This window comes from Vicugna pacos, chromosome 2 (assembly GCF_048564905.1).
Source record: "Vicugna pacos chromosome 2, VicPac4, whole genome shotgun sequence".
In the NCBI taxonomy this organism is placed as follows: Eukaryota; Metazoa; Chordata; class Mammalia; order Artiodactyla; family Camelidae; genus Vicugna; species Vicugna pacos.
In genome coordinates, this window is record NC_132988.1 from 19,519,474 (window position 1) to 19,543,726 (window position 24,253).

At 34.0% G+C, this 24,253-nt stretch overlaps 1 protein-coding gene across 1 annotated transcript in view; it reads right to left on the minus strand.

The window, feature by feature from the left end:
* The window catches only part of SMARCA5 (SNF2 related chromatin remodeling ATPase 5), a 33,773-nt gene that overhangs the window by 3,553 nt on the left and 5,967 nt on the right, over positions 1 to 24,253 (minus strand). The window contains exons 3-22 of the mRNA XM_006209917.4: positions 21,680 to 21,846; positions 19,032 to 19,132; positions 17,439 to 17,539; positions 16,474 to 16,653; positions 15,224 to 15,379; positions 14,994 to 15,125; positions 12,895 to 12,963; positions 11,445 to 11,554; positions 9,991 to 10,217; positions 8,368 to 8,489; positions 8,132 to 8,284; positions 6,677 to 6,809; positions 4,480 to 4,628; positions 4,163 to 4,282; positions 3,338 to 3,448; positions 2,926 to 3,039; positions 2,614 to 2,736; positions 1,764 to 1,896; positions 1,061 to 1,179; positions 459 to 671 (exon numbers count right to left, since the gene is read on the minus strand). Coding sequence (XP_006209979.1) covers positions 459 to 671; positions 1,061 to 1,179; positions 1,764 to 1,896; positions 2,614 to 2,736; positions 2,926 to 3,039; positions 3,338 to 3,448; positions 4,163 to 4,282; positions 4,480 to 4,628; positions 6,677 to 6,809; positions 8,132 to 8,284; positions 8,368 to 8,489; positions 9,991 to 10,217; positions 11,445 to 11,554; positions 12,895 to 12,963; positions 14,994 to 15,125; positions 15,224 to 15,379; positions 16,474 to 16,653; positions 17,439 to 17,539; positions 19,032 to 19,132; positions 21,680 to 21,846 — 2,733 coding nt within the window. The remainder of the gene's footprint in view (positions 1 to 458; positions 672 to 1,060; positions 1,180 to 1,763; positions 1,897 to 2,613; positions 2,737 to 2,925; positions 3,040 to 3,337; positions 3,449 to 4,162; positions 4,283 to 4,479; positions 4,629 to 6,676; positions 6,810 to 8,131; positions 8,285 to 8,367; positions 8,490 to 9,990; positions 10,218 to 11,444; positions 11,555 to 12,894; positions 12,964 to 14,993; positions 15,126 to 15,223; positions 15,380 to 16,473; positions 16,654 to 17,438; positions 17,540 to 19,031; positions 19,133 to 21,679; positions 21,847 to 24,253) is intronic.

Below are 24,253 nucleotides of genomic sequence, written 5' to 3' on the forward strand. Positions count from 1 at the left end.
TAAATTTTAGGTCATTAGAAATGTAACCTGCTTATCAGAAACAGTTCCATATTGGGAATAAAAACAAAACCTAGCACGAAATCAGTACAGTGTTTTACTACATTAAGTTAGACTCGGGATTCTGATGGGCAGACACCTAAATGCAAGTCCTCTTTTTACAAAACCAAAAGTCAAATTTTAAAATTAAGACCATCATATTCAGAAATTGAAATTGACAGTGACATTTCCTCCTACTTGGAACCTGATTAAAATTAACATAAAAAACTAGCCCTATCATACACAGTGATGTTAAAAGATGTGCTATTAAACAATGGAACCACTCTTATGTTACCTATAATTTTAGGTTTTTATGTGGATGTGAACTGTTTCTTAAGAAAATTTTTAGGTATCTTAAAGAACATTAAACAATATACTTTGAACTATTTGGTACATTATTCAAAAAGGCCACAAATACTCACCATTGCAGTCCTGGACTTTAGAAACCAGTCAAATCTGAACTGAGGCGAGTTGCGAATACACTGTCGCAATTCATCATAAACATTTTCTTTGTCGAATCCAAGCTTGTGAAGCATACAGATCAGAAAACGATCCTCTTCTTCAGTATAGTTTTTCCCTTTGTTGGTACCATAAGATATTCTCAGCTGATGAAAAGGTGCTTTGTACCGTCCAATCTATGAAAAATCAGATTATGTATATTACATAAAATACAAATCCTGTGTAATCTATATTTTAAATTCAGCTTTAGTAAAGTTAGTTATAAATGCTGTATTCCAAACCAATTTTCTATCAAAAGCACGTCAATTATAACCTTTGTCCTGAAAATACTCTAGTCTTTACTATTTTGAAAAGAAACACTGAGACTTTCTGACATACAGTGATGGACCCGGACACGGCAACTGAAGTGCCGAGGGAAGCGGTGCTGAGAGTACCTGTAATGCTTGGTGTTGCTGTCTGAAGGAAATTTTAATTTTAAATCATTTCTTTTCCTTTTTAAAAGTTATTTTAACTCTCATATTTACAGATAGAAGTTACTTTACTATCATATTACTATTCAAAGTACCTTTGTGTCAAGTGCTTTTTTGATACTAATTCTTCTTTGAATTCTTGCTTCTCCCCTTTCAATCTGAGCCATAATCTTCTCTATGTCCTGTAGCTCATTGCATCGTTCCCAGAACACAGCTGTAGAAGTTGGGCAGAGGGGATAGGTGGAGGAAGGGAAGAAATGTAAGTAACTTGTTATTATAATTATAATCTTTTACTGGCTAAGGATTAAGAAATGATTCCATTTCCCTTACATCTAATACTAGTAAATAAGTCACAAAATTACTTCTTAGTTTCGTAAGATGGGCTGGATGATTTAAGGATGATCTCCCAACTTTTAATTTTCCACTATTCTGAAGTTCTAAGTAGACTCATCACAGCACAACTGTACATCCACTTGACAACCCAGATGACTTCAGGAAACACAGGAACACATAATACTTGAAAAGTTATAAAGAGCAATGAAATAAAAATGAAAGCACGATTATTCAGTGACCTGCTCTTATTTCCTTGGTTACAGGATTAAAAAAAAATAATGATGCCATTTTAAAGAAGGGGAGATTTTCTCAGTTTTTAAAAAAACACAAAATAAAACAAGGCACTAGGCCGAGGCAAAATTTAGCTTATCAAAACATAATTCAGAGTAAGGAAGTCTGAACTTTACAACAGCTCTCCAAAAACTTGAGAACATTCTTATACCTATTAAAATAGTAGATAATTACCTGAGTATTCAATGACTTCTTCTGGAGTTTTCCCTTCTACTTCTCTTGCTATATTTTCAATATCATCGCGGCCCCACTTCTCATTAGCTTTGATAAACTGGTTAAAATCTCTCTTATTCCAATTGGTAAATCCCTTCAAAGTGAAGAAAACAAAATATATAATCACAGCACTCTGAACTTGAGAAAGAAAGCTAATAAACTTTACCAGTGCTGCTAAGTATTACAGAAAGTTTTCAGTTGCTCCCAGTTTTTTTTTAAGTTCCTTTAAAGAGATGATAACTTCTCATGTACATAGATACGTACACACAGACGTACACTTTTAACAATACAGCATATATTGTTAGATAGCAACACAACTGAATCTGAGTGGGAGAGTGAAGAACGCTGCATGAGAAGGTGACATTTTTGCTGAGCTTTCAAGGAGTAGAAGTTTGCCAGAAGGAATGAACACAGATTAAGGAGCAAGTGGGAAAATAGAAGGAAAATAAAGCTTTAAAGGTATGTTAAGGCCAGATTCTGAAACACCTTGTTAAAGTACCAAGCAGAAATGTGTAATTGAGAGTAATAACTTAGTAGCAATATAGAAGATTCACAGGAAAGTAAAACTGGGAGAAAGGTGATCAAAAAGATACCCACTCTACCAAGGCTGGTGTAAATCTATAACCTTCTCAACCACTTCAACTAATGACAATCAAAATGTAGCACATACCCATATGCCCAGGCCTCTTCATCTCCATTTAATCCATTTCTGAAAGCAAAAACCTGAACTTCCTTCGTATATCCCAACACAATCTAACGTGGTACCTTAGAAAATAACCATTACAAATTCTGTGTTGATTAAAGGCTATACCTGTGTTAGAAGCTTCTCTTTTTCCTCTAACTCTTCATCATTAAGGGGTTCAGCTTCATCAATTTTAAGCTGTTCTTCTTTCTGTGCCTGTGCTGCATTTGGAAGGTCAGGATTTCGAGGCACCTAAAAATACATATATATTTTTTTCTATGCCATCAATATATTTTAGGAAGTATATGTGATGAACTAAACTCTTAATCATCTACGTGACTTTTCACAAGTTTTAATCCAATCATGAAAGAAAATATACTGATATCTGGCACTTATTCCTTAACACCAGATTAGTAATGAGCAAAGTATTATTTCTGTTACCTTGTACCCGATAGTTTTTCTGTAATAGAGAATTTCTTTTTCCAATAATTCAAATAGACGTGGAGGAAAGAACTGGAAATCCTGAACATTGGGCTGTTTTGGAGGTCGAGGAGCCTAAAGAAAAAATAGTACTGTTGGTAAAGAAAGAAACTATTCTGCTTTCAATCTATCTATAATTTTCCTTTGTTCTATAAACCATGACAGTGAATCCTCCAAACAACTGTATGTAACTTCCACTAAAACTGAACAAACATTAATCATTTTAAATGCAGACCTTCAAAATGAATTTTTAGAAAATTAACAAAAGCTGAAGAGTACACTATAAGAAACACACAAGATCTAATTCTCAGTCTGATGCAAGAAAAGGAGTCTACACTTCCAATACTTTCAGATACTTTTGTGCTCAACTCACCTTGGGTGCTTTAGGTTCACTGACACGGAGAGCTTCCCTGAAATAGGCATCAACAGCATAGTTGGCTTTTCTTTCTCGTTTAGGTGGTTCAATCCACTCTGTGAATGCAATCTAGCACATGGGAAACAGCTCCAATCACCAACTTTTACTATATAGTCAAGAATCTTACACGAATGTCACTCCTAATTTGTACATCGCTACAACTGCTATTTATAAGTGCAGAGATGCAGATAAAATCAAGCTCTATGAGGCTAGGGACTATGCGATTAAACACACAGGATGGTGTCTAATGAACAGCACGGGCATTCAGCATTTTTTGACCAAATTAATAACAACTGGTGGGAAAAAAGGTACAGAAAGTATGCTACAACCCAAATTTGGACAAATGTAGATATATATAGCCTAGAAAAAATTCAGAGGATATACATGTCTAAACGTTAAAAGGCAAATCATTAGGTAGAATTATTTTTTTCTTCTACCCTGTAGGTATTTTCTAAATTTATCTATCAGATAGCAAGTATTACGAAATTACGTTCTTCCCTTTAGTTATTACCAGCCAATTCTGTTTTTCAAGTATCCTAAAATACTATAATCACCCCGCACAATATATTTCACTGTAACAGTATATAAATACACTTTTAAAAAGTTTCAGAGTTTACCAACTGAAAATTTGGCATTCAATTTAACACAAAAATGAAAATGATTTAGATGTGAGTAAACAGAAATGACTGCTGTTTAAGACAAGGAATCAGACCTAACATTTAAATTCCAAATTTCATAAAATAAAGTCTTCAACTGAGTAACCAAAACCTCTTTCTAAATTACCTTTTGTTTTTCCCTATAATCTTCTCCTTCGAAGTTATACACACTCGACTCTGTATCCATTGTAAAATTTCTAAGTGAGCTTTCACCCATCTTGGAGAGCTTTTCATTCATCTCTGCAGTCTAAGAAACAGGAGAAACATCCCCTTAGATTGAGAATTTAAAAAGCATGAGAACTGTAGTCAAAACAAATTAGGCTTCACAGTACATAAAAACTTCTGTCTGTGGAAGAAATATTATCTATAACTCACGTAATTATTTCCTCAGTCCTGGATTAAAATATTTTATATATTAAAAACATCATTTAATCTGCACCTTACCTTCTTTGCTCCTCTTTCCAAAATACCATCAATATCTTCATCAGTAATCTCACTTTCTTTTGAAGCAAATACATGCGTTGCCCCGTGCCTTATCATTTGAAGCATTTCGTCTTTCCCAATTTTGTTCAGATTCTGATCCACAAGTCTTCCTGAAAAAAGATGTTATTGTGTCATGTTAATCGAACTTTAGTTTCCTGGAAACTTGGAATTTTGAATGTTACATGTAATATTATGTAATTTTGCCTCAGACATCAATCATCTGTTTATTCACATCTGATAATTTTCATTTTTTGCATAAAATGCCAAATTCTAAATTGTAAACCTTGAATTATTTCTAAAGCTTATATTAATTTAGCCTACTAAATATCATCTCAATAAAATACATTCTTATATGAGGAGAATAAATAGTAATTTGGGATATTTGAAAATCAGAATAAAAAACTAAAAGTCTGGTAATTTTCTGATAAGCAGAAACATATTAATGTTATTACTAATACTCCGAAATCAACTTTTTTCTACTTAGAAGAGTAAAGTACAAAATCCTTCATATTGCCAAACTTCAAGAGCCACTCAAATATATTTCAATTTTTATACTTCAACCAACTTGTGATGACTGGCTAAAGATGTAAGTTGTTTTCTCAGATCCTACATACTTGTATCATGGTTTTGGATCCCTAATGGGATGCACCACCAAATATCCGACTTTCAAAGTTAGGATATATCCAAAGAACATGTTTCTTAAAAGCTATCCCACTGCTTTACAATGTTCTTAGGCTTACAGAAATTACTTCCCTGTTGGACATGAAGGGAGTTTTTCAGACAAAAAGTACTTGTGCATATTCTCGTATTTTTAATTATGTCCCTTAGCCCACAAAACAGTAACATGGAGGCATGCACCCAGGGCTTGCTATTTGACTGGCATATATGTGGGCAGGGGGAGTACGGGAAACCATCCATTACATCACTTGTGAGAAACCTCACTGTTTAGCAGGCCCCAAAAGTCCCCAGAAACTTTCCTAATTAAATCTCTCACTGTAATGACCTCTTGATCCCCTGGATGAGTCACCTTCTAGATGTATAAACAGCAGACGGGTGACCTGCCTCTAACTCTGATGCCAACCTCAAGCTGGCATGAAGACCAAAGAAGGTAATATCCAGTATTTAAATATTTAGCACACTGCCTGGTACAAAGTAGGCCCTCTATGTTAAGCAATTATTAATAAAAACTAATAAGCAGTCATTTATTGTCTTTACGTATACAGACACCCAGCTAACTCTATGGTTGGCATTATGAGAGATCAAAGAAATGTAACATTTCCTTCCTTACAAGGAAATTAAGAAACTGGTTGACAAAACTAAGACACACAAATAGAATTATCCATGTACAATTTATATCTCTTAGCTTTATAGACAGCTAAAATACCTCTGGTCATGATGCAATTGGCAAAGAAAAGAATCCTATGATGTGGGCCTGAGGTTATTGAGGTTTCTGGTACCCCACTGCCCCACTTTTCTTACTTTATATATCCCATCAGCAACATTAAGCTTCCTTCATGAAAACAAAAATGTCTTGAAAGCTGATATGGCATACCAACTTGACGTTCCCTTCAGTTAATCTAAAATAAAATCTCTCACCATCTAGCCCTGTTTACGTTTCTGTGTCTCGCTCTCACTAAATTATACCTTGAAGTAAGAATATTGGTTAGTTTCGGTCACCAATGTATTTTCAGCACTAAAAACAGTGCCTGGCAGCTGGTGCTCACTAAACAGCTGCAGACGAGAAAAAAGAATGGCTTTATTTTTATCTCTTCATTATCACCCAGTAATCAGCAGAGTGTCAGCACACGTAAATCATACTCAGCACAGCTCTATTCAACATGCACTACACTGAATGCTGGCTGTTCTATATACATTGTCGCCCCTTTAATCCTTAAAAATCCCAAACAGAAGTTCTCCCCACTTAACAGATGAAGACACAGGCTCAGAGTTAACTAGCGGAGTCAATATTCAAATTTCAACCTTCTTGAGCCCAAACCCATCTGCTTAGCAAAACTGAAGCTTACATTAGTCTGGAATATAAAATTGTTGGCTGACAGCTTGATTCAATACATGTTTAATAATAAGAATCTCCTAAAAAAATCCAGGGAAAAAAAATTATCAATCCAACTTGGAAAAGTTTTAAAGTCCCACAGCTCACCTTGTTGAATGACTATTGAATCCAGCCTGAGTTTCATCTCAGCACGTTCCACTATTCTTTCTTCTACCGTGTTATCAGTTATGAAGCGGAACACTCTGACAGTCTTGGTCTGTCCAATTCTATGGGCTCGGTCCTAGGAAAACAATCATGTGATTTTGAATACAGTTAAAAATTCACAGTAAGTAACATCTGAATGTGTACACTGAGAAACAAAATTTAAATATTCTCAAATTTAAAACTTTTAAATATGTAAAAAAAAAAACTAAAATAGATTTATACTCCATTAACATTTCTTAAATTCTCAAAGTTTCTCAGTTTCAATCAAATTAATTGGTTATTTCACAGTAAAAACTTTAAGGAGGCATAGAAAACATCAGAGTTGCTCAATATGTGAGAAAGTACCATATTCATTTTACTATGTTATATTGAGAAAAAATACACATAACACATAACATCTCTAGGCAACACGTGCATATACCTCCAAAAACAAGTAAGTAAACCTACCTACCTACCTCCACTAAAAAAATCAATCAATGAATTAAAAAAAAAAAAAAGCTATTCTAAAAAAAGTGTTTTAAAAATCCTTTTTCTTAGATTTAAATTTAAAATGTTTTTCTACCTAAATCAAATCTAAATTTTCATTGCTATCAGGGAAAGAAGTGACATGAATACCAAACTCCACAAACAATATAAAAATCCTAGTCTTTAAGTAGTACACCACTACATACAAATAGTCAAATTAATTTGAATTCCATTTTGTTTAACTCCTGGCGAGGTCACAAAAGACATTCCTACAAACCACCCCCATTTCTAATTGATCAGTTTTCCCCAGCCACTCTTGCAAAGAGTCACAGCATGAAACTGACCAACACCAAAGATGTAACAGCTGGATTTATAATATGGCCAAGTTACTAGCAGTATTAAACTTAAGAAATTGTAAATTTTCATATTAATTTACAGGTCATAAATTTTCTCAACGTAAGAATAATCTTATCTGAACAAGATACTCCCACACATGGGCCTAAATTTTAAGCATCTAATGTGACAGGCAAGTTAGTAGCTCTCCAAACCTGTTTCCTCCTAGGACACAACTGTACTATCCTTGACCAGTTCCCTTGCAGTCAGTTATGCTATGACTGAGTGCTGATCTATGAATGTGAGCACACTTTCAGTTCTGACCCATAAAAAAAAGTCCTGGCAATCCTCAGCTTTCTCTCCTCCCCTTTCTGCTAACAGGATACAAGGGACATAACAGGACTCTAAAGATATGCCAAAGCTGTAAGATGGAAATACCCTGATTTAGATCGAAGATCACCAGCAAAATACTTTTACTGAACTATTAGGTCAGAGAAAATAAAATTCTACTGGATTAAGTCACTGACATTTATAGACCGTTTATTAGCTTAGTCTAACTAAAACATGTTAAGCACAGAATATATTTGTTTTCTCTCTTACCATAGCCTGAAGATCTACTTGGGGATTCCAATCTGAGTCATACAAAATTACTACATCAGCAGTAGCAAGATTGATGCCAAGACCACCAGCACGTGTGCTTAACATGAAAACAAACTTTGTGCTGTTTGGTTCATTGTATGCATTGATGGACTCCTGTAAACATAAAATTTTTTTAAATGTCAGGAAAGTATTTTATCTGATAGTTTTTAAATCTCCCCTCCTCAGATTTTACTCACTTGTCTCTCATCATGGGGTGTCTGCCCATCCAATCTACAGTACTCATAATTTCTCCACATGCAGTAATCTTCCAAAATATCCAATACTCTTGTCATCTGACTAAAGATTAGGACTCGTGAACCTGTTGGCAAATACAACAGCCCATTATCAGAAGCTTCAAAAGTAAAAAAATACATATATTCAAAATTTAAGGTTAACCAAAACCAAGACTAACCAATTACCCCTTAGTTCCAGGTTACCTAGTTGGTTATAAGAAAACAAACTACATTATTTATGATACAAATCAGTCACTCCTCACATGCTTCCAGTCATGGCACAAATAGGAAAGGGCAGAACTTATTTAACACACGAAGGGAAACAGAAAACAGCATTTGCCTCTGGTCTGGGAGGTCTTGCCATTCCAAAGGCTGAGAGAATCATTATCTTTTTATCACATTTACTTAAAAATAACCTTCTACCACAACAACTCTTTCCTGTGGATGGCCCCACATAACCCCCAACACACACCCAATATACCCTGGTCTCAGTCCAGGCCCAGAGACCCATTCCACATGGAAGGACCATAACTGTGCCTCACATCTACAACTGATCATCCTTCACTTATGCCATGACTCAAATTACTCCACTGCCGTCCATTTCTTCAGTCAGCTGCATAATGCCTTCAAGCAGGATGAATGAAGACAAAGGGATCATTTTGAAAAATAATGATTATGAAATTATCTTGTCTTAAAAGCTGAGACCAGTAATCTGCTCTTGTCCCACCTTCCCATATCCTAACTGCAAACAGATGGTCAGCAGTCTCCTACAAAGTTCTTGCCACTCCTCCCCACATATTCAATTTCTTCAATTAGTTAGTTTTCAAGTATAGTATTTTAGAAAATACATTTCAAAAAAAAACACGGTATAAAAAGGGGAAAGAACAGTATTCCAATTCACTGACAACTCCTACAATGTTTTCAAAAGTCAATATCCTAGAGGAGATTTATCTACTGGTACAATTTTCATAGGCCAAGATACACAAATGGAGAAATTTAAAACCTGACTGTATACTTCATATTACAGAATGAATAATTTATGTATGAAATGCCTTGATATCTGGGATTAGGTTCAAAATAATCTGGGAGGAAGAAATCAGGTAAACACTATGGATGAAAACAAGTTTTGCCATGAGTTTGTAATTGCTAAAGCTGGCTTCATACTGAATTCTCTTCATAGTTCTGTGATTTAAGTATCTGTACACATGCTTAATTTCATATAAAACCCCAGCACATTATAAATAAACTACTGTGAACACACCACCGTCTCTCAAAGGCTCTGGGAACTGCGTATGGGTAGAAAGATCAACCTCGTCATTTTATAACAAGAAGTTGATGTTTCTTGGAAAGCATGTATAAAATGAAAACTCTTCCCCAAAATCAAGGGAGTGTGGCTGCCCTGACAACCAATCACCTTCTAAAAGTTGTAAGGCTTAAAATTGGGGGACAAGTGGAGCTCATACAATGGACAAAAGTTATTAAATGTACCAGAGTAGTCATTTCATTGTGCAACACTTGCTCATTTTAACATCAGAATCTTAAAACAGCTTCCATCACTTCTCCATCTGATATCAGTAACATAGGTACCTTGTTCTTTTAATTTAGGGAGCAGTTTGTCTAACACCACCATTTTGCCACTGTTGGTAACTAGATGCATGTCCGTTGTATAAGGTGGACCAGGTTCAGCTCCATCGAAGAGATATGGATGATTACAGCACTTCCTCAACTGCATCAGAATGTTCAATAACCTCATTTTGTCCATCTTCCCTGCAGAGTTGAGTATATCTATATCCTTCATTAATATCCGAGTGTACCTATTGAGAAGAAAAACATTTTCAGAGGGCTCAAATGTTCCCAGACCAGTCCTTGCCACTTCACATACTTAATCCCCTCCCCCATCTCAACCCAAAAATACCTGTAAGAAACAACCCATCAATTTCTAAGGTGTGGTTGGGAGTCTATCACCTATAACCTCTTTCTTTTTTCTTCTGTTTTTCTTTCTTGCCCCCATGTTCTAATGTTCACATTTAATGCTTTGGGCCTTGAGGTCCCCCAAATTAAATTCATCTCCTTGGGATAAATTGAAACAGAATGAAACAGTATGATACAACATTTATAAGTAATAAAGCAAAACTTAAATGTAAGTTCTAAACATAATTTTAATTTGTAGTCTTTCCGACAGAAGAGTACCACTATTCCATTATTATTCAATGTAACTAGTGTAGCATCTGGGTAAGGACATTAAGATCTAAGGACGGAAAAAAATCATGACAGTATAAGGCATGATGATGAAAATAAGATGAATACAATGAGATTTAAATATAAGTAAAAGCACATAGAGTAGTGGGGCAGTTAAGCTAAGGCTGGATTATAAAAAGCCTTGAATGTATACTAAGAAGTTAGATATTATCCTAAAAGAAAGAGCAATCTGTCTAAACACCAAAGTTTCAGGACCTAGAATCCTCTGAGCAAAATAACTTAAATAACCTAAGCCATTTATGCTTAACAATTCAAATTACAGGGCACAAGTCAGACCTTTCCATCACAATTCTAACTGATACTAAGTTCACCAATGTTTTATAACTAAAAAAGATTTCTCTCCTCAGCATTGACTCGTCTTAATTCTATATTTGAGAGCCATTCAGGACAAGCCTAACATCTTTCCTACCCTATAAAAACCTTTCAAAAGTTTTGACGACATTTCGGATGGCCTAACTTCTACAGTGGTCATCCCTTTTCCAGATACATGCCCATTTCTTTGCTGTATATCCTTTCTGTCCTCTGATCAACAACTCCAGCCCCTTGCAAATACTTATCAGTATTAAGTATGGAACTGAATATACTTGAGCTGTTGTATAACCAGTAAAGAACAGGATAGCTACTTATTCCCCTCCTCTGAAAACTAGGTACCTTGTTCTTTCAATTTTGACTGAGTTCAATCCATCAAACAGAATTCCTTGAAAACACAAATTAGATAAACAAAATATAAACCAAAGTTAGCAAAGAATCAAGAGTGATTTCAAAAACATCTCAGAACATACCATTCCCTTTGCATTTTGCTGAGCCCCACATAGATTTTTACTTCCTTCTTTGGAGGCAAGCTCTTTTCAACATCAGCCTTAATTCGACGAAGGAGGAATGGACGCAAAACCTTAAAAGAGCAAAAAGAAATGGAGGTGACCTTATCTGTAATAAAGCAGCATTTCAGGATCTCAAAATTGTCTATTAAATACACAGAAAAGAAATTTATCTGCCTGAGTATCAAATGGTTCTTAGGACTTCTCCGTTTCAAATGTATAATTTATTATTACTGATTTTCTAAAGAGTAATATTAGGATGATTATTTATTCAATATATACAACTATATACTTGATACAGTTCATAAAATATTAAAATAGCACATTTTAAAGATGGTATTTTCAACATTCACTGCCTTTCAGGATTAAAACTAGTTACCTGAATGTAGACTAAGATTGCTTAAGAAATGGCTAGGTCCACATTAAGATGTCTTCATGGTTATAGTCTTTAAATTTACAATCTTTTTCTTATGGAAATACACCAAACATAAAGTACACAAATCATGACTATATAGTTCAATACATTTTAATTAAGTAAACATACTCATGTAACCATCTCCTAAATAGAACATCCCATAAATCGTTCTATAACCTTCTCAGTGACGATCCCCTTTTTTCTCCCCACAGGTAAGCAATATTTTTACTTTGTAACATCATAAACTAATTTTGCCTGTTTTGAATGTTATATAGACTCATACAGTTTTTGGCCATTTATATCTGGTTTCTTTTACACAACATTGTATCTATAAAGCTAAAGATATCCTTTTATTTGTTCTATTTATACTGGCTTATAAAAATACAATCATCACAAACATATTAAACCCCAAGTTAGGTCATGAAAGACCTTGTATGTCATGCTTACATGCTTTATCTTGCTGGCCAGAGTATCATAAGCTGGGGTCTGTTAAGAGGAATTTCTATCTTCCTACCAACTTCTACTTGTGAATCTTCATAGGAAGGAACAAAGCCATATTTCACAGTAAAAACATATCAACTCTACTTACAATGCACTATTTGCAGTTGCTTTTATAGTTACTGGATTTAAGAACAACGGAGAGATCTTTAGCCTTTCAGAATATCTTCTATGGAATGTAAATGGAAATAAGCTTTAAAAACTTGTCTGTTTTAAGTCCTTATGTAACTCTTCTTTCCCCCACTGAACTTTTTTTTTTTTTTTTAACCCTAAGGGATTACTTTTTCCCTTCAATAAGTTAGGATTCCACCCTTGGTTCTAAGGCAAAACTGCCATACATTACCCACTCCCCCCATCAGAAAATCAAGCAGTTATGTGGGCAGGATTCAAACAGATCAAAGCCACTGTTTTTTTGTAAACAGAATAATAATCCACTAACTTAAAACTGTATAATTTTTCCCATTAGAAACATGCTCTTTAACCCTACTCCAAAATACTTACCATATGAAGCCTTTCAACTAGCTTTTGATCCCCAAGGCAATTGTTCGTATCAAACCAGGAATCAAAGTCCTAGATTAACAAAAAATATATTAAGATCAGAGATCATATTAGCTACAAATACCCTATTATGCTAGTTATACAGCATGTAAAAAGGATTTCTAAAATTAATGAAAGGTAACAATCATTTAGTTCAATTCCTTCTTTTTCACGTGTGCTGTCAGCAATTAATTTTAGAACTAGTTTGAGAATCATGTTACCTCCTAAACATTTTTCTCAAAAAAAGTCAAGGTGACAAGTTTCAGAGAGAAAAGAAAACAGTTGGAAATCAAGATTTATAGAATTAGAAAATCAATATTCTTAAAAAAAAAATCCTTCAGTTTCAGAAAAGCTTAAACATTAAAATCACTTCAGTTTATTCTCGAAGATCACTCACACTACTCAAATACAAAGTTTCCAGAGCAATGTCACTTTTAATTAAACCTACTAAAAGTGAAATTGAGATTACCAGCATTTTATTATATTTGGGTAGGATATGAACAAGGACAGTTTCCCTATCCTTACTTCTTTAGCGTATTAATTATATGCAGCCGACCCTTTAACAATGCAGAGGTTAGGAGCACCAACACTCCACGCAGCTGAAAATCCACCTATAATTTAGTCAGTCCTCCAACTGCACATCACACAGTACTGTAGTATTTACTAATGAAAAAAAAATCTACATGTAAATGGACCTGTCTAGTTCAAACTTGTGTTGTTCAAGGGTCAACTGTATTTGCTTTGTTAGTAAACATAATCTTAGAATTCATATGTTAATCAAAACAAAGCTTTAACAGTAAGTATTAAACAAATACAAGTGTCAATGTAAGAAATTATCTCAAAAAAAATACGTAAAAGCAGAAATAAAGTAGCTTGCAGACACTGATTAAATGTCTTTCAAGAACACAAATTTCTCTACTCTTAAAAATGATCCTTAACATAACATAACATGGCAAAATTAACACCTTTTTGGGACTTACTGGAATATGCTCTTCAAAGCCACACACACACTACAACAATGGGAGCAAAGGTTCAAAAATGAACTCGAGTCCAACAAAAAACTGAAATTACGAACAGCACAGACTCTCAACATAATACATATTATATTCCTAAGTACAATCAATAGGTCAAATAGCTAATTAACCATTTCTATCACTGGAAATAATTTATCAAAGGTAAAGATTAGGTTCTGTGTTTGCTGGACCATAAAAAAGAATGGCTAGACAGATTTCACCAAACTTGAAGGCCATCTTGGGGAGAGGCCATCCCTGGGGACTTAAAACACAGGCAACATGAAGTATACAAATTCACCTGGGGACTACCCTGATCACCACCTTAAGAACATAAGCAGTCCATCTAGAGCCAGAAACAATGTCAGGCCAACATGACCATCAAAGAAGAAAGGGAATCTATGACATTCTAGAGAGAACAAACCATGATTTATAAAATGAGATTAAAATTGAAAGGCACAAAAGTAAACTGTCAGAATGCATACTAAACCTGGTAGATTACACTAGGATAACTACCTGAAAGTGTGAAAAATAAATTATCATCTCAAGCAGTGCTTAAAGGCAGGCCAATTCTTTTTTTCTTCTCCTAGTTTCATTAAGATAAATTGTTGTACAGCACGTACAAGTTTAAGGTGTACAGTACAATGATTTGACTTACACATCATGAAATGATTACCCAATGTTTAGTGAACACCCATCCTCTCACAGATAGAAAATAAAATAAAAAATTTCCCCTGTAATGAAAACTCTTAGGATATATTCTCTTAACTTTCATATATTACATACAGCAGTGTTAATTACATTTATCATGCTGTACATTACACCTCTAGTACTTATTTCTCTTATAACTGGAAGATAAGTAAGTACAATAAACTTTGTACCTTTTGACTGCCTTCATCCAATACCCCTTCTCTCCACCCTCTGCCTCCGCCACAAATCTGACCTTTTTCTCGTTCGTTTGTTTTTCTGAAGTAGGCCAATTCTATTACAAAAAATGTATAGTATTAAATAAACTATTATTATCTCAACCAGAAAATAATAAGAAATACTCACATCAGCTGAATTAAAAACATCTGGCAACAAAAAATTAAGGAGTGACCAAAGCTCATGCAAGTTGTTTTGAAGAGGTGTTCCAGTTAATAATAGCCTATTTGTAGTCTTGAATTCCCTCACTATTTCTGACAACTGAAAGAAACAAATTCACCATTAGAATGAATATTATGCATATTGATCAAATTTTAAATGAAGGCACAAATGATTTTCACATCTAAATATCAAATTACCTTAGATTTTTCATTTTTGATCCTGTGAGCTTCATCTATAACTAAGTACCTCCAATTAAATTTTTTGAAAACAGATTTCTCTTTAATAAGCATTTCATAAGATGTTACACATACATCCCATTCTCCTGGTAGTAAAACATCTCTGACAAAAGCAGCCTGTGTAGCAAGAGGGGAAAAAAAATACATTTAAATACATTAAATTTACTGATGACAAGGATGTAATTCAATGTGAAAGGGATGAGAATATTAAAAAGAAATTGAGTTATAGCTATGGTATGCAAGCAGTGAGAACCAGCTCAAATTAACTTCAGTAATCTTATGTGTAAGAAGTAACTGGCAAAATTCAATAGACTAATTCTTAAATGTCTTCTTTCCTTGATTCCCCTAGGTGCTGAAATTCATTTGACACAGCTGTCTAGGCAAAGGATAGTTTCCTGACATGAAGATATTATGGACTAAAGGCTAATTTGCAGTAAGCATTTCATTCCTTTCATGTTTACAGATCTAGTAAGACATTGCTATTATCTCATTTTACAGGTGAGGAAACTAAAGCAAAGACTAGTTCAAAAATTGAGTTTCAAAGCAAAAAAAAGCAATTTGGTAACTTAAAATACCCGAAGTATCTATTGAGGGAGAAAAGAAACCTAGAATCATCACTGATAGCTGAATGAAGGGAAAACGAAATTAAGTACATAGTCACATACTGTATGAGTACATTTAAAAATCTTTCAATACAGTACAAGTACATTTTAAAATCTGAACTTTATATTCTTAAGTGTCATTGTTATTTCTGTATCTTCTTCTAAAAAGAATGTGACAATTGACAATATTTTGACTGATTTCAAGAGATATCATATCAACCCACCAAATTACTAATTATTTTTACTATTTACCATTACAAATTACTATTCTGTGACTACAACCATTTATACACATCAATCTAAAAATCTGGCTTCTCAAACTTCCAACCACCTCACAAACTCAAAACTTCCTTTAAAGTAAGAAAATACTTCTAGAATGGGAACACAGCCTTTTATTTTATAACCATCCCCAAAAAGCAGGAAAAATGAACTATACTCTTACAGCTTTCTATAGTCTACAATTCCTTTTCCCCAGTATGAGTTAACATATTTGTGAAGACTGTTTATTACTGGACCCTTTCTCTAATCCCTCCTCTAGTTAACCCCGCCCCCAAACCTAAAATCAAATTCTTTTAATACCAAAAATGTAATGAAATATGAGAAACTTACTCTTTGGTCTTTATCTCCTATTAAACAAACAGATCTAAGTGTTGGTACCCATCTCTTGAATTCACTCATCCAGTTGTGTAGGGTAGACTTAGGAACCAAAACCATATGAGGACCAGGAATGTTTCTATAGTGTTTCATGTACCCAAGAAGAGAAATTGTTTGAAGAGTCTTTCCCAGGCCCTAAAAGAAATAACCGCAAAGCAATGAAAAACAAAAATAAAACAGACTTCTATATTTATACTTCCTGAATATACAGAAACATTTTAAAGAAAAGCTACATGTATAGCTAACAAATGGTGAGAACTTGCTACGTGTCAAGACTATGAGTGTTATGTCATTTAACCTTCATAAGATGTCTTTGAATGTCTTTTGAAGGAGGTACTACTACCATCTCTGTAAGGCCCAGATGTTTGAATTGACTTTTCCAAGGTCACCCAGCAGAGCTAGAATTGAAACCTATTTCTTTAGACTTCATACTTTCTCCAAGCAATTGTTTTAGCACTATAGTTACAGGGAAACTTAAAGTTATGTAGTGAAACTTATGTAATGAATACTACATAACTAGTAAGTAGTAAACAAGATATAACGTTTTATGAGATAGAACTGTACAAGCTGCCATCATGGAGAAAATATTTATTGATGACATTCAACTGGCCTTACCTGTGTTTTACAGAAGTGGGGGGAGATGGCTAAATCATATTACAAAAGTCAACCGAAGGCAAGTTTCTCCAAATGTATCAATTTTTAGTTTATTACACTTTCATAAATAATAATTAAGTACAGATCACGCTTAGGCAACTAAAGAGAGCTTACTCCAGTCTGACGGAAGATTAGTTTGCTAACAGTTTTAGAATATAGTCAATAAAACTATATGTTATAAGCCTTAACCTTTATAAATCTCATGATATACAAGGTTTTAAATCACAAAAAAATTTTTTTTTTCTAAAAAGCTACCAAATACGTACCATTTCATCTGCAAGGATACCATTGATGCCATTCTCGTACAAAGAAATGAGCCAGTTTAATCCTCGGACCTGATAATCTCTCAGTTTACCCCATTTTACATCTAGGAACAAAAGAAAAATCACGTGTACATTTTAAAGACAAGAAATACAGGTGGGCAGCCCCATTCATTTGATTCTCAGAGGTTTAACTTAGCCTTACACACACATGCTAATTCTGACTTTATTTTCTTTACTAGGTTTTAAGAATGGGAATTCTCCAAGTTCCAAGGCACTAGAGGTAGCTGCTATGGCCTAGTGGAGGAGGAGCAGATGGGTATGGAAGACAACACAGAGTACAGGAAACATGACTGTAGGCATCAGAGTACCCCACATCACTCATTTCCTGTTCCCCATTTATTGCTCCTAGAGACTCTTTGGCCTCTTTATTCCCTTTTTTAATGTGTTTCAAGTGTTTCTAGCCAAGCATTTTCACCTTCTCTGATGACCCAAACAGAGGTTCTCTGGGGACTGTTTTTCTCCTAATAAAGGGGAAACTGGAATTAAGAGATTGTTTTTCTTTTACCCTTCTACAAGTTACTTTACCAATAGGTCCTATAAGGAGAGACAATCTCTCTTTCAGGGTTTACTGTAGTATTCTCCATCCCAGAATAATTACTGAGTATATGGATCACAATAAACCCAACTTTAAAAAAAAGTACATTCTATATTCCATCCCCTTTTCAAAAACACTGCTTTGGGATGAAAAGCTAATCAATGCTGGGAAAACCAGTTACAGTGTAGGAATGTAAGAGGTAGCCCAAAATAATTCAAATTTCCTTTCCTCCCCCTTATACCAGCTATCTGGCTCTGGCCTCTAGCTTCATGAAGAAATGGAAACTGGGTACTCTGCAGCCAAAAAAATCTGAAGGTACACACTTTAAACAGACTGCTGAATCTCTAACCAGATCCTGTCTTCTCTGAAGTAGTTTGCTAAGAGTTCAAGGTTTTTCAGTTAATTAAATAACAAATCCAAAATTATTGACCATTGTAAATTTTTTTGCTTATAACCACTGTGCTCACAGAAACTTGTCATCAAGTGAAACAGAGAAAGGAGGTTGGAAAGAAAAAATGCTAGGCTTCAGTAAAGACAAATGTGTCACCAGACAATCAAGATTTTTTTGTAGGTAAAACTTAAACCTGGTTAAAACCAGGTTTTCTTTTGGAAAACCATTAATAACAAGTACATTTGGGGAGAAAATTTAAAACAAATACAAAATCAGGAGATAAGTAAAGAAGTCTTTATGAAGTGCCTTTTTTTACACAATAGTTTTCTTATCTGGGGCAAATATAAAGCAAAAGCCTAGTCTTGCATGTACATCTGGGCAACAATAAGCACAATGGCATTTCACACTCCTTTGAAATATAGTGCTACTATCATACTAATATACAATAATTTCCATCCAAAAAAATCTTGTTCATTTCACAATAAATTTCAAAAGACTACTAAAAATTCCCTTTATAAGTTAACAGCCAAGACAAATCCAAAACAGTAACTAAAGGATGTCTCAAAAGGGGATTTTCAAAAAATCAAGTAATTAAATACGTATAACGTACATGAGGGAGAGTCCTCAAATCGAGTGCAAACATTGGTTGCTTTGGAGCTTTCTGTTAATAATTCTTCATCCTCCTCTTGCTCTGTTCTTCGGTGTCGATAGCTGTCAAGTTTAAAATAAAATCAAGTGATTTGAGTTTTGCCTTTAATTTTAACTACCAGCTACTATTTCAACATAATAGTCAAAAGGCTGGCCAAGATGATTCAAGGATTTTTTTTTAAACAGGCACATAAATTAAGACTTAAAAAAAATAGTAGAAATTACTAGTGAAATTTAACCTGAAATGCTTTACATGGTTTTCTAAAATATACATATTTCAACAGAATAGGCCTCCTCTCTTGCTCCCTCGTCTTCGGAGATGGCCCGCACTGTCTATGGAGTGTGTATCTACTTTTACTTTAACCTGAGCACTCAACCCCTACACCCTGGGGCCTTTCTCTTGCTTTCTGAAACAGCCTATGTACCTCTCTAGATAAATCTACCTTTACTTAAAACAAACAACAGTATCTTAGGTTAATCTGATAAACTTAAATGTGATAATTTTAATTTTAAGGAACTATGCAATCAGAAAAACCTCATAATTTGCATTTTAAAGTTACTTTTTAAGTATTTTGGCTCCCACCCCAAAATAGTTTCAGAAATCACATTTTAAAAACTACAACTTTCATCAAAAGCTCCAGAATATGCAGAAATAAGAGACTCAGGGCTGGGTAATGACCCTTAACCAGAGATTCATCAGAATTACTCAAAGCTTCTTAAATACACATGCCGAAATTCTACATCCTTAGAGTCAGATACACCTTCTTAGAAACTAATTTTCTGAAGTTACATTAATCTTAAAGGACTTAATCTCAAGGACTCAAGTTAATAAAACTACCTACTCCCCAATTCTCGAGTTTCCAATTATACCTTCATACTTTCAACAAATATTTTCATTTAAATTACAAAACAGTAGATTATTCTACTCTTGTGACCTCTAAATCTAATTTATTACTTTATTTCTATGAAAACTACATGGTTGGTGGATAAAGATAACCAGCCTTCCCAGACAGAGAAACATTCCTCAGAAATGCAGGACAAGGCAATAAAAATGCAAAGATATTCTTGCCTGTTTTATGTGCTTCTAATGAGAATGTCTTAGTTTAAGTGTTATTTTTTGTGCTTCTCTGTCTTCCAACCCTGTGAAATTTTGTGCAAAGATCTACCCTACCTCAAGTTAGTCTCCATAAACTGAGAGAACTTTGTTGTTTTTTTTTAAAATAAAATCTTCACAATAGCAAGATAGTTGATTATTGTGGCTGTTAAAACTGAAGATAAAAGATGGAATATGCTTTATTACTTCAAAGGGAAGCATCACTCAATTTAACTAGATGAGGTAAAGGGAAAAGAGATCATCCACATCCTTATACCAAAGGACAGGGCAGTACAAACACCCTAATTACTTTGCTTAAGCTAACTTTCTATTTAAGATGGTCTGAAGGTTAGAGAAGAAATCTTTTAACCCAAGACTCCTTTTTTTCAATAACACCAGTAAGATCAAACTGAACAATTGTTTATGTATTTGCTACACAGTATCTTTATTTTATAGGATCTTAATAGAAGTGTTTCTTTTCGTAACATTATACTGACTACCCCATAACAAAATCTATAATACTAGTTCGCATTTCTGGAGCATGAGACTGATGCTACTTAAATAGCTGCAAACTTCTCAAGTCAGAACAATTTAAATATATGTGAAGTGCAAAGTTCTCTTATGAAAAGTTTCATACATATTAAAACAAAAGCACTTTGGTTACACACAATAATTAAGCAGTAAGATACATTAGTACAGTAGCATATTCCAAGTAAAATTAAGGTAAAATGCTTTTTGGATGATAATCCCTTAGAGACAGAGCTCATACCTCCATGTTTCTGTATATCATGTAGTAAATTTAATAGTGTTGATAACAGTTTGCAATTTCCTCTTTTAGATAACCATGCATATTTTAATTACTGGTCACATTTCATTTTTCACTTTGGGAATTAGCCATTCCATGGAGCCAAGATTGCCCTAAATTTATTAATTATTGTTACCTAAACATCTTAGTTATACAACCAGCACAAATTTAAAAAAAAAATTTATAAATTCAACATATAAGACTTTACACACTTTGAACCAACATATAATGATGGCATATAACCTGATACTTTGATATATATAAAGCCAACTAAGTATATAACAAAAAATTTAAACAAACAGCTGTGGTATAAATGATCGCAACATCCACACCAGTACAGACTTCAGATAAAAGCAATACCCTCAATGTGTGTATGTGGTTTAGGAGACTAGAGCACGCTCCAAGTCAAATCTAAATTCAAACTCGGATTATTCTAACTCCTTCTAGGTGATGTTAAACAGGCCACCTAACCTCTGCAGTTGTTTCCACTCCAAGGAGTGGATAACATCTGAATTCCCTACTCAGTTAATATAAAATTAAAGCATTATGCATATTTTTATTTATTTATATATGTATGGTTACATTCTGCCAAGCCAACTGGGACCAAATAACAGCACTAAAATAATTTTTTTTAATAAAGTGGTTTTATGCTTGTAATGAAGATTATCAAAAATAAATTTGGCTGAACTATTAAGTATTGACTATTACTCACTCGCCAACTGATAGTAAGTTCTGTTTCTCATCCTTTTTTATTCGTGGGCGCCCTGGTTTCATCTTCAAAGGTGAGGTTGGTGTCTTCTGAGCAGCAGGCTGAATGAAATGTGCAAACAACTCTGTCTGCTTTAATAAATACTCAAACCTATTTGCCCGGTCAGTTTGCTGCAAAAAATTTTAAAATACAGTTTATCAGAATAGTAATACAACTTGAGAAATCAAAGTTTCAGCATGCCTCCATATAACAAACTCAACAATAAAAAGAAACCACTGATACTGATTGATAGATGAGTTTCAGAAGCACTACACTAAGTGAAAGAAGCCGAACTTAAAAAATATATATACTACAGGATCTGACTGATATGAAATTCTAAGTAGTGATTTTTCAGAAAACGGATCTGAAGTGGCAAGGGGATGAGAGCAGGAGAAAAGGTTTGCGGATGACAGAACTGTTACATACTGACTGAAAATCGTTAAATGACTGTATGTATCTACCAAAACTCACTGAATTACAAACTTAAAACTATCGTGTGTCAATTATACTTCAATTCAGTTGACGAAAAAATATCAAAAAAATCAAGACACTGAGCAATACAAGTGAATTTATTCAGAAGGGGGGAAATCCATTGGTCATTTATCAGTTGGGCTGTGTCAAATTTTAAAATGGTATCCCACTTGAAAAACATCTATTAAGTTCATGAAATATTCATTTACCCAATGCAGGTCTTAATACCACTTCTTGCTTTCATATCTAACATTTGCTGCTTTGAATGAGTTTGGATGAATTTAAACCAAAAACAATTTAAGATGCTTGAAATCAAGTTTTCATAAAAACAAACGAAAATGGAAATCTAGAGCCTTTATGTAACAGACTTATGGACACACTAATAATAGTTTGGTTAAAAAAAGGAGAAACAAGACAAAAGCTCAATAAACAGAAACCAGTTACTCAACATTTCATTCCCTAAAAATGTTTAAAATGTCAGTTTTAGAATTAATTACAAAACATCTAGCAAAGTAAACACGAGGCAATCAAAAATAGTATTGCAAAAGCTATGTGTTTTTTAAAGAAAAATGTAATTTGTAAAAATCACACCATTGTAAAAACTGAAGCCCAATTTGCTATCAGGAAGGCACATGGTGACAGTGTTTCATTAGGTCACAAATGTAGCCCAATCCATACAATTAACAACAGGCTGTCAACATGCTTCTCCCTAGTAATGGTCCTACAGATGACAAGCTTCAGATCAGTTTTAAAATACTGAACCAAGATACATACATGTATATGTGTTTTGCAGTTTCCTTTCTTAACACATATATAATAGAAGAAAAGCCAAGAACGGGCAACAAGAAGATTTTGGGGCTTCAAAGGCTATTCCATTATTTGTAATTACATTTGGAATCAAGATAAATAAGCTCTGAAAATAAATTCAGATAGGTCAGAGTCTAGATATTTTAAAGTAAAAATTTTTCTACAGTATTCAAATCACTGAATATGTATGTATTCTTCACTTCTTTCAAAACATTTTCAAATCAATATTCTCTTCAATTCAACAAATATTTTTGTGTCTACCAGAAAAGGTTTCTTTATAAAGAAGACTTTGTTTCTTCATGAAGTTTTCATCACAGTCCAATACTGAAAATAAAGATAATAGTTAAATTATGTTAAAGTGTCAGAAGATGATAAATACTCATAAGCAAAATAAGGCAGAGTAAGAAAAAGATGGGAAGTGGGAGTAGCATTGAAATTTTAACTAGGACGATCAGGAAAATCCTAACAGAGGTGATGTTTCAAACTGAGAAGGGAGGGGTCCCCCCAATTCTTAGACCTTATCATACCTCTCTGATGCTCAAAACCCTTTAATGGCTCTAGATGTCTTAAAGTATTTTTTTCAAAGTATGGTTCATGATCTCAGATCAAAAATATCCAAGATCCTTGTTATCTTCTACAAGGTAAAATTTGAGAATTTAAAGAATTAAGTATAAACTTCACTAGGGTTCAACAGAAGAGTCCATAATTTCCAAAATCCTCTCATTCATTCATGCAGTGATGGGGTTACAAACTAGCTGCAAAGAACCGAGGCGTTCAGAACAACATTTACAGAATAAGCTTTTAGAATTATAGCAAAGGGTAAGGGAAGTAACAGGCAAAGACCTTTTAGCTTGAAAAAATGAGGTTAAAATAAAAAATGACTTAAAAGCTTAAAGACAAGAGGTGTAAGGAAAAAAACTGCTTCCTAAAAAGCAGAACACAATAAAGTAAGATCAGGAACCCGAAAGAAATCAAAATCAAATGGAAGATTAAAATCAACAGCTTTGGAAAAAGCTTTTCTCTGAGACATAAGGAGATGATCAGGAAAGCAGAAGCCATACGTGTTTGGAAATGTAGAGGAAATACATTGGTGATGGGCCTGCAATTCTTTGTGGAGGAAGACTGAAAATGAGGGTGTGGCAGAAAAGGAGTAGAATACTTATAGCAGCAAAATTTTAGAATGGCTGAATGGAATTGTTGAGCAATAAATACTGAAAACCCAAGAGAGTAAAAACCATACATGTGTTCCTGTACCAATCA